Source organism: Symsagittifera roscoffensis, unplaced genomic scaffold (assembly GCF_963678635.1).
Source record: "Symsagittifera roscoffensis unplaced genomic scaffold, txSymRosc1.1 SCAFFOLD_117, whole genome shotgun sequence".
Taxonomy (NCBI): domain Eukaryota; kingdom Metazoa; phylum Xenacoelomorpha; order Acoela; family Convolutidae; genus Symsagittifera; species Symsagittifera roscoffensis.
The window spans coordinates 59,129-77,502 of NW_026970991.1; the positions used below are offsets into that span (position 1 = coordinate 59,129).

At 34.9% G+C, this 18,374-nt stretch overlaps 1 protein-coding gene across 1 annotated transcript in view; it reads left to right on the top strand.

The window, feature by feature from the left end:
• Nucleotides 1–15,758, top strand: part of LOC134856103 (uncharacterized) — a 74,853-nt gene extending 59,095 nt beyond the window's left edge. The window contains exons 3-6 of the mRNA XM_063872467.1: nt 11,614–12,004; nt 12,217–12,793; nt 13,086–13,289; nt 14,046–15,758. Of these exons, the coding sequence (XP_063728537.1) occupies nt 11,614–12,004; nt 12,217–12,793; nt 13,086–13,289; nt 14,046–15,577 (2,704 nt within the window). The 3' untranslated portion in view covers nt 15,578–15,758. The remainder of the gene's footprint in view (nt 1–11,613; nt 12,005–12,216; nt 12,794–13,085; nt 13,290–14,045) is intronic.
• Nucleotides 15,759–18,374: the final 2,616 nt, after the last annotated feature.

Sequence of the window (18,374 nt, forward strand, 5' to 3'; positions counted from 1 at the left end):
TAGCGTATCTATTCTGACTTTCTTTCACGTCAAAAACAATTGTTCAAAAAATTTGCTCTTTTTATTCACTTTTACTCATTTTTTGAGCCTATTCAACTTTTCTTTTCTGAAAATTTGGGACATCTAAATCTCCCATTTTTTTCTTCTTTTTCTTCCTATTGAGATGCCGTTACCTAATAGAAACAAAAGAATTGCATGTCTTGAATGTGGAAGAGAATACACACGTAAAGATGCGTCAAGACATCGAAAGCACTGTGACGTTTTAAAGTGTTCCAATTGTAACTTTTATACATTTAGCAGCGAGGAACTTACTAATCATATCAAGAAGAAGCAGTGTCAATATAATGTTAAAATATGTGCTCGGCAGTCTCAAAAAACACTCCAAGAGAAGGTAAAATTGATATATTTTTACGAAAAACATAGTAGTAAATACATTGAATAAAAATTTTTTACCTTGTCTGAAAAGTCTATACACTATATTTGAAATATTTTTACTAAAAAATTTACAGTTTTTTGTCCTTATTCTTGTTCTGTCATATTCAAAAGTTCTGATTGATGGTAAAACCAGCAACAATCGAGTTCAAATTGTCGTGAAACTTTCGACGGAAATCAATCCGAAAATCTTTAACCTACAAAAAGAACTCCATTGGTTGCAAGCTTGCGGAGATTTTGTTGCGATAAATTTGTAGTAAAAGTGAATCACATACGCTAAGGAGTGCTTAAGTATTTGTTGAAAAACTATAAAAAGCTGGATATTTATAAAAACATTGATTTATTGAAAGGTTTTACCTAGTAACCATTTTAAAATTTTCCTTGCTTAGTGATTGTAAGAGTAATCATAGAATAGTGCGTAGCAGATATTGGGGATTGATTTACTAAGAATTATGGTTTTCTTTCGCTTTTTTGTCTACGATTCAGAAAAAAAATTGATAGTTGTCCTGGAAAATGTATCTTCTGCTAACATTTGAAAATTTCAAGATAATAATATACATCATTCTCAACCAAAAATTTTCTTCAAAACAGAAATTCAGAGTTGAAACAGCAATATAAAATTATCAAGTAGAGAAAATCATTCAAAGACGTTTAGCAAAGGATTCATGGTATTCATTCAGCTTCGGATTGTTGAACGTTCGTTGGAAAGATACATTTTTCAATCAAATTTCAATTTTCAAATAAAATTTTTTGTTCAAATTGGATTAGTTTGATAGATAGAAGATGAAGCAGAAACTGAGAAAATGAGATAGAAACTTAATTTAATTTATTAGGAGTTTTGAAATAACTTTACTAAAATTTAGATTATAAACCATATTTTGAGAAAAACTCCAACATAAAAAGTGTCAAAGGTTGGTATTTATGTGTAATTCGTTAGAAAAGTTTGTTATCCTTTGATATATATAAGGTAACTTTTTATGAAAAATCAGATGTTTTGAGGATAGTTTTTGTAAAGTAAACTCAATCCGACGTCTTTTGGAAGCAGATACTTGAAGCATAAAGCAAAAACAGCTTTCAAGATCTACATTTCATTATTTTTTTTATCTTATAAAGAGTTTTCTTTTGCTTAATAAAAATCCGAAAATTACACAATTGTTCCAGTTTGCACCTTGATTTCCTTTGCTGAATCAATTTTTTGAGACGCGCTCTTTTAGAAGTTTTTAGATAATGTAGATGTTAGGAACTAGGTTCTCTTGCGTATTTCCGGAGGTTTTCAGAATATAACTAATAGAGCTGCTCCTAATTTGTTCTTAAATTGTAAAAATACATTTATATTCTCCCTTTTTACATGTTTTTTTTTAAAATGTTTTAACCAGCACCGATTTTTTCTCACTTCGATATTTCTGAGGAGACTTCCCTTTTAAATAAGAAAAGAAGCTGTTTAATATTTATTTTGCAAGAAAATTGATAGTTATTGACCAAAAAATTGTAATTTTGCTGAAATAATTTACTGTACCGCCTATCAAGGGAACCTTGAGGAAGACATTTACAATTTTTATCGTAATAATCAGACGGTTTCAGTTCCAATTTCATCTTTACCAGCAAATTGTTTATTCAATTGATACTATTTTTCTCCTAAATTCTCCAGTTCTGACTAAATTTTCTTGCAAAGTGTAATCAATAGCGAAAACATGCAATAAGCAGACAGCAGGAATAACCTTAAAACATAGAGCATTTCTAGAGAAAAACATTAAAAAAAAAAACTTTTTTCCAGAAAAAAGATAGGTATTGATCTCATAATTTGTATTTTTGCTTAAATAGTTTATAGCACCTAACAAGGGAAACTTGAGGAAGACATTTACAATTTTTATCGTAATAATCAGACGGTATCAGTTCAAACTTCATCTTTGCCAGCAAATTGTTCGTTCAATTGATACTTTTTTCCTCCTAATCTCTACAGTTCTGACTAAATTTTCTTGCAAAGTGTGTTCAATAGCGAAAACCTGCAATAAGCAGAAAGCAGGAATAACCTTAAAACAAAGAGCATTTCTACAGAAAATCATGAAAAAATGACTATTTTTCCAAAAAAGTGATAGAAATTTATCCCAAAAGTTGTATTTTTGCTTAAATAGTTTACTGTAGCACCTAACAAGGGAAACTTGAGGCGGACATTTACAATTTTTATCATAATAATTAGACGGTATCAGTTCGAATTTCATCTCTGCTAGCAAACTGTTCGTTCGATTGATACTATTTTCTCCCTAAATTCTCCAGTTCTGACTAAATTTTCTTGCGAAGTGTGTTAAATAGCGGAATCATGTATTAAGCAGAAAGTAAGAAAATAACCTTTAAGAATAGACCATTTCTACGGAAAATTGTGAAATTATGTTGCAGAAGCAACAGAGAGATAATCATCAGTTATGAAGAAGATTTTGTTGAATTTGAGCGAATATCGAATAAATTTTTAAGAAAAATTTATCTCGTTTTTAGTCAATTTTAGCTATTAACTGTTCATTTTTCATCATTGATCTGAAATTCTGTACTATAAAGGTGAATAATTTCTCTAACTTTGTAATTTTTGTACAAATTTGGGTTAATCATTGAGCAAAAATCTAGAAATTTTATGGAATATTGCTCCTAATGTTCATTTGATTTGAGAGTCCTATTTCAATTCTCCCTGAATTGGACAAAAAATTAGTTAAAAATCCAATTAAAAGGTTGTAAATGGAAAATTTTTGATAAATTTGAATAATTTTTTATTTTACTTTCTTAAAAATTACGGTTATTTTCACTATCTTCCACAAGTTTCAGTTTCGATTCAGCTTTTATGAGCTTTCTTGTTAATGTTGAGAGCATTATATAACCCGCTTTGTTACTCAAATAATGCTTAAATTTATCGTATTTCAATTTTTTGTGAGAAAAATTTGGAAAATTCCATATGTCTATTCAAAGTTTTGTATCTGTGTCTCAACATGATGCCAATTGAAATACAATTTGAGCTTAATTTTAATCTCTAAACGTATTTACTTTTTATTCAATTAGATCAGAAGCAACAAAAAACTAGCCAAAATATTGATATTTTTGCAGTTCTTTCCAAAAATTTGCAGTTTGTTCCAAAAACTTTGAAATTTTTGCAATTTTTTCAGAACTTGAAGTTTTTCCAAAAACTTTGAAATTTTGGCAGTTTTCTCCAAAAACTTGAAAAGTTTTTAAGGTTTCAGTAGGTTTCAGCATAGTTTAAGCTAGATTGAGTACAGTTTCAAAAAAAGGATCATCCACTAAAATAGTTATTAAGTCAAATTATATCAAATCATATCGTGTTTTGAAGTTTTTTGAAAAAATATCAATTTTTTTATAAGCATTTCCAAATTTTTGCACATCTTACCATGGACTTACAATGAACCAATAAACATATTCTCTTCATTGCACATTCTACATGTAACACTCAAGAATTACAAAACGCATGCCGAGATTTTTGCGAAAAAACTAGACATTTCCACACAAAATCCAAAAAACACCGTTTTTCTTACTATTTTCTTACCATCACTCTGAAACCTTACCATTCCCTATCTTAATACATTGGGAAATCTATTCCCTATGTTAATACAAGGAATTTCTAATCCTTATACATAGGGATATCTATACACTATCTTAATACATGGGAAATCTAAACACTATCTTAAAACATGGTAGGATCGGGCGCCAAAAATTTTTCTGAAACTTACCATCTGAAACTTCGTATCTTAATACATTGGCAAACCTATTCCCTATCTTAATACCTTGGGAAATCTATAGCCTATGTTAATAAATAGGGTGAGGACCGGATACTCTATAGCCTATGTTAATGTTGAGAGCATTAGATCAGAAGCAACAAAGAAGCAACAAAAAACTAGCCAAAATCTTAATATTTTTGCAGTTCTTTCCAAAAATTTGCAGTTTGTTCCAAAAATTTGAAATTTTTGCAATTTTTTCAGAGCTTGAAATTTTTCCAAAAACTTTGAAATTTTGGCAGTTTTCTCCAAAAACTTGAAATTTTTGCAATTTTTTGCAAAAACTTGAAAATTTTTTAAGGTTTCAGTAGGTTTCAGCATAGTTTAAGCTAGATTGAGTACAGTTTCAAAAAAAGGATCATCTAATAAAATAGTTATTAAGTCAAATTATATCAAATCATATCGTGTTTTGAAGTTTTTTGAAAAAATATGAATTTTTTTTATAAGCATTTCCAAATTTTTGCACATCTTACCATGGATTTACCATGAACCAATAAACATATTCTCTTCATTGCACATTCTACATGTAACACTCAAGAATTAAATAACGCATGCCGAGATTTTTGCGAAAAAACTAGACATTTCCACACAAAATCCAAAAAATACCGTTTTTCTTACTATTTTCTTACCATCACTCTGAAACCTTACCATTCCCTATCTTAATACATTGGGAAATCTATTCCCTATGTTAATACAAGGAATTTCTAATCCTTATACATAGGGATATCTATACACTATCTTAATACATGGGAAATCTAAACACTATCTTAAAACATGGTAGGATCGGGCGCCAAAAATTTTTCTGAAACTTACCATCTGAAACTTCGTATCTTAATACATTGGCAAACCTATTCCCTATCTTAATACCTTGGGAAATCTATAGACTATGTTAATACATAGGGTGAAGACCGGATACTCTATAGCCTATGTTATTACATGGATAAATCTGGATTCTGAACGTGACTGCTCGTAGCATTTCACTTTCGTACATCTGACTAATAGTTCATTTTTTGTAAATTTTTGTAAAGTTTCGACTTTCTTTTTTTTTGTAAAATTTAAAACTGTCGATGCATTGTGGGGTGAAATCAGGTTATAACCAAACGTTGCAGGTGTAGCCTTCATCCCAATTTCATTGCTCAAACTGTTGAAGATTTCGAAAATGACGTTTTTAAGGGTATTTCAAAAATTTCATATTAATCAAGCAATGTGAAAAAATCATATTTTTAAATGAAAAAAAGAAATCGGTTTAACGAGTCTCAATAAATTGAATAATTTTTCGAATAAAATGGTTAAAAATGCAAAGTGTAGTTCTATGCTGTCGGCCAATTTAGTAATTTAGTGTTTTGTTTCAGAGATCAAAACACGAAACGTGTTTTTTTTTATCGATACGTAAAATATGGCCAATTTTTATTTGTGTTACCGAAATGTTTCATATTGTAGCAGCTAGCTCCCTGTTCCACAGCATCAACACCCTTAACACAGGTGAGAAAAAGCAATACGAGGGCCTTGTTACAGCAATTCCTGGCCTATCCCTTAATAACAACTTGCTGAAACAAGGAAAGAACCTACGACGACTACTGGAAGACAGTCCACTGAAGTAGAAAAAAGTGGTTGTGTGGCACGACGTGGTGAACAAAACCATTAGCAGCCACAGAACAAACAACTATCGCCCAGCCGGTGTCGAGGAGCTGACAAACTATTTGAAGTCGAAGAAGCAGCTGATATTGGCGATCGTTTTTTACAGAAGGGAAGGAACGCCCGACTTGTTTAGTCAACTTCTCGGCACAGGGGTGCTCATTATTCCAGCTACAAAGCGGCTACTCTCCAAGAGCAAGCAAAACGACCCGGAGAAGCTCAAGGAATATTTGAAGCTGCACCCGAGTGCTGATTTGGAGCTGAAATCTCTGCGATTGGTAGTGGCACACAAAAAAAGGCTGTCAGAGCTGATTGGCAATATCAGGGGCAAACAACAGAGACCATCACAGACAAGGAGGAAGGCGAAAGCAAGACATGAGCAGAAGCTGAAGGCAGAGGAAGTGTCTGCGCTTCAAAGACAGGGGTGAGAAGAGTGTGATTTGTTTTGCTTTGTGCCTTGTGAGTTTCATTACTCGTGGCCTGCAAAACAATGACCACAGTACTTTTGCCTGCTGTTTGGCTCAGAAAAATTTTAAAAAGAAAACTAACTTGGAAAATTGTGTTAGACTATTTAAAATTCTTTAAAAAAGTTCAAGTATCTGTACATAGACTGAAGTTTCTGAGAAAATGTCTGAAAAACGATCTAATACCGGACTTTTTGAAGTTTAGGGTCCCCGAGAACGGGGTTTTTTCGGACCAAGCTGTGCATAATTTTCAATTGAAACTACTAAGGACTGAAACTTCTAGAGCAAATGAGGATAGGAAAAGGTACGAGGAGATGCTAAGGAAAGCAAGATCACTGGTGCAAAAAGATATTGACAAACAGTGGTGGGCATCCATTTTCCGATTCGTGAGGCGTCAAGTTTAGGCAAGCTTAAAGACAACATCAGAAAACCATAGAAAAAAGTTAGAAAAACTGTCCGAGAGACAAGATAAACCTCTTGGGGGGAGAAATGAGCGATCAGTTAAGGTACTTGATATTATTGAACTGCCTGAATGGGTATATGAAGCGCTATCAATGGGCCCCAAGCATCCAATTAGAGACAAATTTAACGAAACACATTTTTTGGCGGATATAAACATTTTCTTCTCACAATTGAAAAATCAAAAAACATCTGGTGAAACGTTATGTGAAATAGAAGCCGCGGCAAAGGCATATGCAAAAAACGTACGGCAAACCCCAAGAGACAAAGCCGTTGAAAAAACGAGGAAATATCTCAAAGATAATGGGTTGCTGGCTGTGCCTTTTGATAAGGGGGTTGGTTTTTGCATAATGAGGACACAAACAAATGAATCAAAGCTGGAATCCTTGTTGCAATCTGCTCAGTTTGTGAAAAAAGATGCAACCACTGATGAGGTGATACTGAAAAATGAGAAGGAACTTAACAAAGAATTACTAGCCATGAACAAAAGAGACGAGATAAGTGATCATTTATATTCTAAGATGAGATCAACAGGGGGGCAACCCGCCCGTTTGTACGGTTTAGCTAAGGTACACAAGGATGAGACACCCCTACGACCTGTACTATCACTTCCCGGCAGCTCGTATGAGAATCTTAACAAAATCCTTGTAAAGTTTTTTGACAACATCGATGGAGCAAATATAGAAACCAATACTAAAGAGGCTAGAGAAAAAATAGAAAACATTGCTCTAGATCCGGATGAAACCATAATATCTCTTGATGTGAAAAGTTTGTACACCAACGTTCCCCTGAAGGAGGCAATTGAAATTGCTTTACAGAAGCTGTACAGCCAGGAGTCTCCTCCTGAAATTCAAAGAGCAACAATGAAAAGGCTTTTGAATATGGCGGCCAGCAAAGTATATTTCAAGTGTAATGATTCATGGTATGTACAAGTTGATGGTTTAGCAATGGGCGCGTCCCTCGCTGTAATTCTGGCAAACTTATGGCTGAAAGAATACGAATTTGCTCTACGACAACAAATACCGGTGGGAACGGGGGTACCGCAAATTAATGACAGAAACGGCTTGTGCCCATGTTGCAGCAGGAAAGTCACATATAGATCAAAGGGGGTTGAATGCGAGAGTTGCCGAAACTGGTACCATCTAAAATGCGGAAAAATATCCGATGACGTATACGCATCAATAACCGAGATAGTCTGGTACTGTGAAAGCTGCTGCCAAGCTAAGAACAAGGAGAAGGATACTCCCCAGGTGAAATTGTTCCTCAGGTATGTGGATGACATTGTTAGAACAGTCAGAGGGGAGCCGAGTTGTCTTCTCGATGCCGCCAATTCTCTTCATCCAAATTTGCAGTTCACTCTAGAGAAAACTAATTCGGAGGAAAATTTGCCGTTCCTGGATTTGAACATAAATGTATCGCAGGGTAGGCGTGTAACTTGCAGTTGGTATCAAAAACCAACAGATACAGGGACTATACTGAACTATAGAAGCTGCGCCCCAACTCAGTATAAGCGTAGTGTTATCCAAGGCACTGTACACAGGGTTTTTAGGAGTACATCTAGCTGGGAGCAATTTGATAAGGCTATGGAAACTAATAGGGCGCAATGGCTGACAAATCAGTACCCTGAAAATTGGTCCGCAAAGGTGGCTTCAGACGCCTTGTGCAAGATCATCGAGGGTAAGGGCAAGCCCCTGGATAGTGACAGGGGTTTGTCAGTTCAATCACCAAAGGATGTGAAGCCCCCAATGCTGATGGTGCAATATAGAGGTAACCAGAGCCAATATTTTGCTAACAGGTTACGAAAATTAACTAACGTTCAAGTGATTTTCACCACAAGAAAACTGCAATCATGTTTACCATCACTGAAGTCAGCATTTTCTAATGACCTCAAGTCAAGAGTGGTTTATAAACTGTCTTGTAGTGGATGCACTTCCACCTATGTCGGACAAACTGTTCGACATTTGACCACTAGAATTGAGGAACATAAGAAAGCAGACTCACCGGTAGGCATCCACCTTCAGCAATGCCAACTTGAGAGAAATAGCGCAGATCTTAGGTGGGAAATTATAGATAGGTCAAACAACCAAACAAAATTGCTAACACTAGAGGCAATACATATCAGGAAAGAGAAACCGGGCTTGAACACGCGCGATGAGTTTAGGAGCAGGGAGTTAACACTGAAAATTTAGTCCCAAAATATTTTTGGTTTTTTATTCAAAACGTACATGTCTAAATCGAAATTGTGACTCAGAAACTTCCAGACAAATTAATTTAAAAATGTTTAATTATTTTTAGAGGTTAAAAGTATTTTAATCTTAATAGTAATTTAGAGGTCAACTGTGATTGGCTAATTTTTTATCACGATGGTTTAGAACCAAATTGTATGTGATTTATTGTAAATAACATTTGTAAATTGATGTTTTATCGTCATTTAGAGTTGTTTATTGTAAAAATCCTGACGATGCACATAGTTGCGAAAACGTTTGAAATTTACTTTTTAGCAAAAATTTCTTCAAAACATGAAAATCTGAAACCCATTAGTTGTAGAAGATTCGTCATTCTAGTTTTAAAAGCTTTGAAAAGAATAAGTTGTTTGATTTTGATTTGTGTTTTGTAAATGTGACATTTTATCCATTGACAATTGTTCATGATCGCTAATCATTTTCGAAAAGTTTGTAATTCGTGACGCACAAAATGTGCAAAAGCATGTGAATTGACAGTTTAAAATTCTAGTCATATAACTCAGTGCCAAGGCGAATGTATGCTTGCAGGCGTTCAATCGGACCTGCTGCTAGTAATCAAATACCTTATATATTTTAGTTGTTTTTCAAGTGATCAAAAAACGTTCCGTTCGCTTGCAATTAACTTTGTCTTCGAGTGTAATTTGATTGCTCTCGTTCCTCTAAAATATAATTAGGAAATTTAGAGAACACCTGGATTTGCGTTTTGAAATTAGGTAATTTAGAGAGAAAACCTGAATTTGCGTGGTAATTGAGTAAAAGTTTGTCCACCGGCTTATAATCTCTAAATTTAACTATTATCTACCTACTCTATTATATATTCAAATGCGGGTTTCAATATCTCGACAAGCTTAAGTTTTTTCAACGTATTGTTTTTGCATGTTTAGCGAAAAAAATGTTTCACTCTAAGCTAGTGCAATGCAAAGATTTTTTTTATTTTGCAGTTTGAATTCAGTCAGTGTTTCTTGCACCGAGTTTAGAATCAGCAACGAAATAATGGGATGCTTTCAGGGTTTCGCCCGGATTTGCGAATTCGGCCTCCGATTATGTATTTTCAATTCCTTTTAGCTTACTAGATACGACGATTTTTGTGATTTCAAATTTTCAGAAAAACCAAATCAAAAATTAGTGCACAAAAATTGATATTCCCAAGCTTATAAATGGGTGCTGTCAGGGTATTCTCAGCGGCTCCTCAAATCCTGAAATATAGCTGCTCAAATCCTTGTAGTTATCAAGATATGACATTTTTAATGATTTTTTTTTCATATTTCAGAAAACTTTGTAGTTGGTTACTGTAAGGGTAATTTACGGAGTTCTAAAGGTTGCGTTTAAATGTGATTGCTCGAGTGCTTTCAGTTCTCAAGATGTGGCGTTTTATTCTTTGAAAATCGGTCAAAAATTTGAGATATAAACAAGACTGTTCGTATATCAGAGCAAAGCCCTGAATGTTCCCACTGTCCCTTTAATTTATATCGAATAGTTTTTGAGAAAAGAAAATATGAAAATCTACAAATTTTGGTTAATATCAAAGTGTGAAATTTTGAGTCGTACAAAATTAATGCGACCGATTAGCTAGCCTCAAGTCAATTTGTGAATTTGCCACGCATAGATAATTCACGTTACGCTCTCAGCATTATGATTAAACTCTTCCAAGCGCGCATAATTTAGTCCAGAAAATGGGCAATTTTTTCACCGCCAGAACTTTCCAAATTTTAATTGGACACAAAATATTTTTTTAAGTTTGAACTCAGGAAATCGATATCTTCAATATGGTATAAAAAATTTTTGTTAAAAACTATTATTTCGATCGGCGAAAATTGACTGAATAAAAGAAAACCACACCGAGCATAAAATTTGCGTTTTCTTCGAAAGTCGGAACAAAAATTTAAAGTTCCCATCCCTACAGTGAGGCTCTGTCAGGCTAATCCGAGGTATTGCAATTCTTGTCTCCAAAATTGACTGCTCAAATCCTTGTAGTTTTCGAAATATGACGTTTTTCATTTTTTCACAATTTTCAGAAAACTTTAGATTTGAAAAATTTGAAATTCTTAACTCTGTAGCTAGGTACTGTGAAAGTAAGGGTTGGTAAGGCTCGCGTTGAAAGGCTTTAGTTTCCGATATATGACGTTTTTCAAAATTTTTCAAAGAACTTACCTACAAAAAATTTCACAAAACTTGAAATCTGAAAGCCCCAAGCTTAAAGTGAGACAACCTTTTTTTCAGGGTATTTTCAAGCGCTGCGAATCTCGCTTCTCATAATGAATGCTCAAACCCTTTTGATTTCGGATATATGACGTTTTTTCTTAAATCTCACGAAATTTGAAATTCCTAGCTTTTTAGTGGGTTGCTTTAAGATTACTTTCAGTGGTTGCAATCATAGTTTCTCCAAAGGCCCTCAAAGTTTTCGAGATGTGGCATTTTTTTAGTTTGTCAAAATTTATTATGTATTTCCATTAATTGGGTGGTGCTGTCAGAATACACTCAAAGGCAGCTGATGTTTTTTTTCAATATATGCGGTTTTTGATGAATTGTCAAAAATTCGAATAACTGGAGATGCGTTACACGCTACTCCAATTTATGAGAAACTGTAAATACGTCAATGCCTATTTTCAGATACCTGAAATTCAAAGATGTGTTCGCATACAACAGTACGTCATTCTATCAACCGCAATGGACAATGGATCTCAGGATCACTTTTCTGGCAGTTATCATGTATCCAGGAAACGATTCTCAAAGACCCATCAATGGAGAAGACTTGAATGGGGTTCATACTATTAACCAATTTTTTGACATTGTCGAAGACTTTGAGTCATCTGACCAGAAAACGTTCTCTGATTTGTGTGCAAAACATGTTTGGCTGAATAAAGACAAGTGTATCAGAATGAACACGACTGAACCATTCAAAGAGAAGTACAGAGAAAGTGCATCTGGAATTATGGAGTTGATTATGAACAATGGAACCAAACGGAAGCGCGGCCATACCATTGATTTTCCTGCTCAAAAAGTGAGTTAATTTATAATGGTATGAAGTTTTGTGAGAGTTGTGAGTTAATAGACAATTGGGTTTTTCCTAAATAGCGAAGTTCAAGAGGTGGCTAGTTATCCCTTGTACAATATATTCTATCCATTTTTTCGCTGCAAAGATAGTTTTTAGCAAAAATTGCGTCATTTGAGGTGTTTAATGTTAATTAATAAATATAGCTTTCCATGCCTTAGCTCATATTAGACGAGTTTGTTGTCATCCCATTCGCAAACGTCTTCGGCTCATCAAAGCGAGGCGAAGAAGGACTTGATGTGCATATTTGCAAAAGGAATATCGGAAAGACAAGAATGAAATACAATGCCACTTGCATGTATGTCGGGGAGAATGCAAACAGAGTAGAAGCATTGAGGTATGCCTGGTTTCTCCGACACGATACTCAACAAGACCGCGACTTGGCCTCTAATTGGTTGTCGGGAATCCACGAGAACTGTCAAAGTTTTGCCGCGCAGGCCAACAATGCAACTGGAAATAATGGGTGGAAATTTAGGTGTTTCAGTAACATTGCGCCTATTCAAGGTGGAATCGAAGCAACGCAATATGATATGCGATTTGTCGGCTTTTCTGCGATTCTGGCGTTATTCTTACCTTTTGTATGGCTTGTGAAGCCCTGTGCTGACAATAACTTTGCCATTTTGTTTCTGCTTGCGATAGGAACTTTCCTGTGTACACTCATAGGAACTGTGGGTGTCGGAAGTCTGCTGGGATTTGAGATTGTGTACACGTTTGCAGTTCTGGTTGTCTTTCTAGAATGTAAGAGTTTGTTTTTTATTGAGTTGAATGGGAATATTAAATTCAAATTAATAGTTACTACAAAACAAAAAAGATTTCAGATCATTTCAGCAAACAGATCATTTCAGCAAATTTAATTCAAAAACCTATTAAGCGTTAAGTATTTTGAGAAAAAAGTGGCCATGAAAAGTAGGTTCAGAACCTATTAACGGGTCATTTAATGGAATTTCGGGTTTTCTGATTTTTTTTTGCGGAGGGAGACACTTGAAGTTTATTATGAGGCCTGATTTTTGATGAGTTTTCTTCTTTTCAGTCTTCCATTTGAGATTGGCCCTTCTGATCACGGACTCAATCAAGGAGTGTAGTCGTGAAAAGTCAGGAGAAGAGGAGGACTTCTCAGTCTTGTTCGCCCATTGGGCTCCCATTGTGGTGTCCACGTCTCTCAGTCTGAGTCTCACCGCTTTTCTCTTCAATGGCTGCATGTATAAACTAGTGTGGCATCCAGCCGCATTCGCAGGTTTGTTGTTCTTCTGTTTATTACTCCTAATTATTTTTAAATGCTAGTTATCTCCAACCCTTATGCACCAGCGAATGACCAAAAGTGGTATCTGAGTTATGGCGGGATGTTAGTTCTAAATTGGACTCTCAGCAGTGCCTCATCGTGAAAGATTTGTGCTCCTCGTATGTTCGTTTTTACTTTCGAGTCTAAATGGTCCAGAGTAGTTAATAAAAAGTTAAAGAATGCTGTGTCTTTGTTTTTAGCATTAAAACAGGATAATTACACTAGCGTCAGCTTAGTGTATTGTTACGAACCTTCTTTTTTTTCTAACCTAACCCGCAAATAAAAGTTTGCTTTTAAAGTGTCCACTTATTTGGAAATTTCAATATAGCTTTGGAAATTTCATAGCATCTGTTCTCTGCTTTATTTGTGACTAGTGGCTGGCTATTATCCATGAAGCTTTCGTGCCTGAGTGGTTAGGGTGTCAGACTCTTAATCTCTAGGTGGCAGGTTCGAATCTCAGACGTAGACGCATTTTTGCTAATTCCAGGCTTATTTCTATTTTTCCTTATTGCACTTTATAGAGCTGCTTTTTTGCCGTGTTCTCACTAGTATTTGTGAAGCGAAGCGTCGCCTCTGTGTAATAAATATAATTTTCGATTTTATGACTGAAAAAAAAACGTATAAAACTCGATTAGAAGCAATAAGAAGTACGGCTTAAAAATGAAATCAAACCTAGATTTTTGGCGATATTCCAGTTGACTGTTATTTCAGGAATCTTCTTTCTGTTGTCTTGTTTGACATGCCTATTTGCTTTCTTGCCTCTTCTTGGCCGAACGCTCAAGGCCGGAAACGAGGGCAAAAGTCCCTGCTGCATGGGAAAAGCTAGTGGACCTGCACGTAACTCTTTGGTCTCTAGAATCAAGCGAGCGTACCATTCGGACATTTTATGTTCACCTGGTGTACGTGGTCTTACACTAACGTTATTTGCTGTGTTCTTCTTGCTGTGTTTTGTCTACAGCTGCGTCATAATGTCGGCTGAAAACCACGATGAAAGATACTACGGATACGACAGATTGCAATCTTTCCTACCTGATTCCGATGTTGCTGAGACGATAAGAATGTTGAAAAAGTATTACCCAGACGTTGGTGCAGGTGTTCAAATTATTTTCAACAACAAGGCGAAGTACTGGAATGAGATCGGGCTGGAAAATTTCGAGGCTTGTCCACGGTCTGACTCAGCCTGTAGATTCCATTCGAATCTGGTCACAGATGAGATCTTCACACCCTTGTGGGCTAGTTCCGACTGGATGAGACCTCGTTTCGGACTCAGTTTTTATGACATAATGATGGCTTTCCTTTTCTCCGACGGTGAAAAGAACTTGAAGACCGAGACAAATTTCAGAACCTACTTCAGTGTGCCGTTTTTATCTTCTCCGTCGACCGCAGGCCTGTTTAATGATATGGGAAGGTACCATATGGACGCCTTGTCTATGCCACCTTACAAGGAAGAAATCGAAGGCGATCCGTATACAAGAATGTACATCGGGATGAAATTAATAACACATACAGCGCATGAAGTGGAGGTAATGACACAACTTGAGGAGGCTCATAAGCAATTAGCTATGGATCCGAGTTTCGAACTGAAAAATTACTACCCGGCAGACTCGTTTGAACTGTACTCGCCGATGTTTTTGCTTTTCGAAAGCAGTCGCGATGTGATGTCCAGAACTATTTTTCTGCCTCTCGTAATTGGAGTCTTAGTTCTGCTTCCGCTGTGTTCATGTATTGCTATACCACATCCAATTGCAATATTGGCAATATACGTTAATTCAATCATGCTTTTTGTGGAGTTCTTTGCTCTGCAGATGCTACTGGGGACAACACTAAGCAATATATCAATGGCCTTTTACTTCGCAATGTATCTATTTGCCATTGATTTCTCTTATTATTCGGTTCATGCTACTTTGAAGTATCTGATGTCAAAAGATGCCGACGATGGGAACGTCTCAGCAGCGCCTCCGAGTCCTATTCAAGGAATCTCTAGTATGCTGGTATCCTTGCTGGCTTTCGCAATTATTTGTGCGAAGACTTACACAACGTTGGCTGTTGTTGTCAGAAACTGTATTTTCGTGTTTGGGATCCTAGGACCCTTACATGAAATTATGTTTGTACCGTGTTTCATGTCGCTTATATTGGCAACTAATAAAAAGTACACCGAAGTTGAGCTGAAAGAAGAAGGAGATGAGAAAAATGGAACTCTTGTAGCTGAAGTTAAAGAGAAATCTCAAGATACTGCTACCTAAACCAAAGTGCATTATTTTGGAAACTCAAAAATGCAATCAATTGTTTGGCCATATAATTATATATTTTATTCAATGCGTTGTCGGTGATAAGTTATATTTAATGAGTTATGAAATTATCGGAATATTTTGGTCTTCTTTTTGAATTTGGATTATTTTATTGAACTATTAAAATTCTGCTGAATCTGTTTTTTTTTGCGGTGAAATACGAGAAAAAACAATCAAGTTTGCATCTGTTTCTTTCTTCCTAGTTTCCACATGTGAATTAAAAGTTTAATATTAATCCGCATCGGTTTTGCTACTGGCTAAAAATAAAAAGAATCGGGGTATATGTTTTGCTGGAAGTTATTCTTCTGAAGGGAAGTAGTTTTTCAAAAGAAATTTCGAGGGACGCTCACGTCATACTTATTGTTTCAAGTGAAAGTTGGCCATTTTGATTTTCGCGACCGACCCTTATACATTTAATCGCGTCAAAACCCTCCATAATTGCTCCAAATTTTGCTTGTGTCAATTATGACCACATTAGAAAAGGGCGAGAAAATTTTTAGACAAATGATAGAAAATCCTAGATCCTCACCTGCTCTATCAAAAACTAGGCTAAAATGTTTGCGGTTGTTTTTAGGCTTCTCAGTGGAAAGAAGAAAAACTGATTGATCCAGTTCTTTAATAAGTTAGTTTAAAAAAAGTGTCGAATGATTCTTTAAATTCAAAACAACCTGAGGTTATTTTTTTGCTTCGGAAATTGCTTCAGGATTCAAAGAAAGCAATCAGCTTTTTTTCCTGGTTTTCTTGAGCTCATTAAAGCGATCTCTTTGACTTTTGGCTATGTTCTCAATAGTTGGTGTCTTTTAAGTAAAAAAGAAAGAAGTGTTTTTATTTTATAAACGTTTTGATAGTTTTTTTTATTTCAGAAGAAAGTTTTTAAATATTGTTCACGCTCTAATTGAATTTTTTGAATTCTCAGCAGAATAAAAAAGTTGCATTTTGATTCAGTTTTCTTTACATTTTTACGAAAAAAGTGATAATCTTAAACTGTATCGGAAACAGAGTTTCGTCGTGATATGTTTTTTTCTTCGAATAATTGTGTCTGTTTTAATAAGTGTCTGTTGGCTTTATTTTCTAAAGAATGTACTTTTTGAAGCCTTTGGTTATGCCAAAACAAGAGTTTTGCCATGGAGTTATGTTTTAAATACGAGGTGTGTTATTTTAGGGACAAATGCTGCAAAATTTGAGTCAAGTGGAGTTCAAAGCCTCTTTTTTGCTTTTGGTTAAATTAATGATTTCAGTCTATGAGAGAAATAAAAAAAAATAGTTAAAGATTTTTTTTTCGATTTGAAATCTTTTCTTTATTGCGGAGTTTTTTTTCTAAAATCAGGGTGTTCGGAAAGTTCTGTGCTACTTGCACAGCAACATGTTACTAGTTCAATAATTGGAAAGCAAATTATTGATAGATGCTCAAACGTCTGTTTGGGGATTGCAATATTTACCCTTGCGATCAGCAAGGGTTTTGAAATCGGGTGCCATACTTTTTTTTCCCGTAAATAACTTTGTTTGCAGAATAGTCAAAATAAGAAATGGTGAATTTTAGTTCAGTTCATAATAAATTCAAATTATTGTGCGCCTCTGGCACTTATGGTCTGGAGGTTACGAATCTGCCTGGGACGTTAAAGGTCCTGGGTATGAATCTGACTGAACCGGAAATTGTTTTTGAAACCGGAAGTTTTTTTATCGGCTGATTTGTTGACTGATTAAGTTTTGTCGGGTTATTTTCCAAATCGTAGCATTGTTTTTTTTTTACTGTACGCAATTTACTTTGTTGTTGTTTTTAGTGTTTTGATTTACTTCTGCTATTTGTAATTTTACTATCCTTGACTTCTTACATTTTCTTTTTAGCTTGTTGTGTTTTCGCTTTAAAAATTTTTTTCTGCACAAATGATCTTTTTATCGTCTCAGTGACATAATTTTGAGTCGTTTTGCAGAAACCTGATTTTAATGCTCCCCTCTGGATCGCACAACATTTTCAGATTAAAATTCAGATTTTTTGTTGGTTTAAACATTTCCTCCCCCACATACCGCGTTTAATCGCTTTAGGTTCTTCCTATTAAAAACGGTTACTTTTGTTCTTAAATTTTTTCCTTCCTTAGAAGTGTTGGATATTTGAATACCTGGAAAAAAAACCAAAAATTTGACAGTAACAAAAACATCTGATGCAAATTCAATTCACCATTAGTCATTTAGAATAGTTAATTATAATTTTTTTGGCAATGAAATGTGGCGTGGTGAACAAATCGACAATTCTGAACAGATTTGTTCTTCATACTTTACAGCTTAAAATCACGCATTTAGCCGTAATAACACGTAAAACCAATATAAAATTCGGTATTTTGAAAGGGGGAAACTGGAAAAGAGCCTTTTTTTCTTCCCGATTTCGATTGAATCAAAGAAAACTCTAAGGCGGTCAACTATGAAATCAGATTAAAATCGTCTCGATGTTTCATCGCATATCAAAATTTTTGTCGCAATGTTGAGAAAAAATAGTTTGAATATTTTCGGCTTTTAGACCAAAGTAGACAATAGTAGTGGCTGACCTCCAAATTGAACAAGAATTCCGGCATTTAACTTCTTGGAAAAGTTTTACCACTCGTTTTTGCATTTTTCACCTAAATCAGTAGCCTTTTCTAGAAATGAATTATCTGGAAATTTAGGCAGAAATAAAAAAAATAGTAAAAGATTTTTTTTTCGATATGAAATCTTTTCTTTATTGCGGAGTTTTTTTCTAAAATCATGGTGTTCGGAAAGT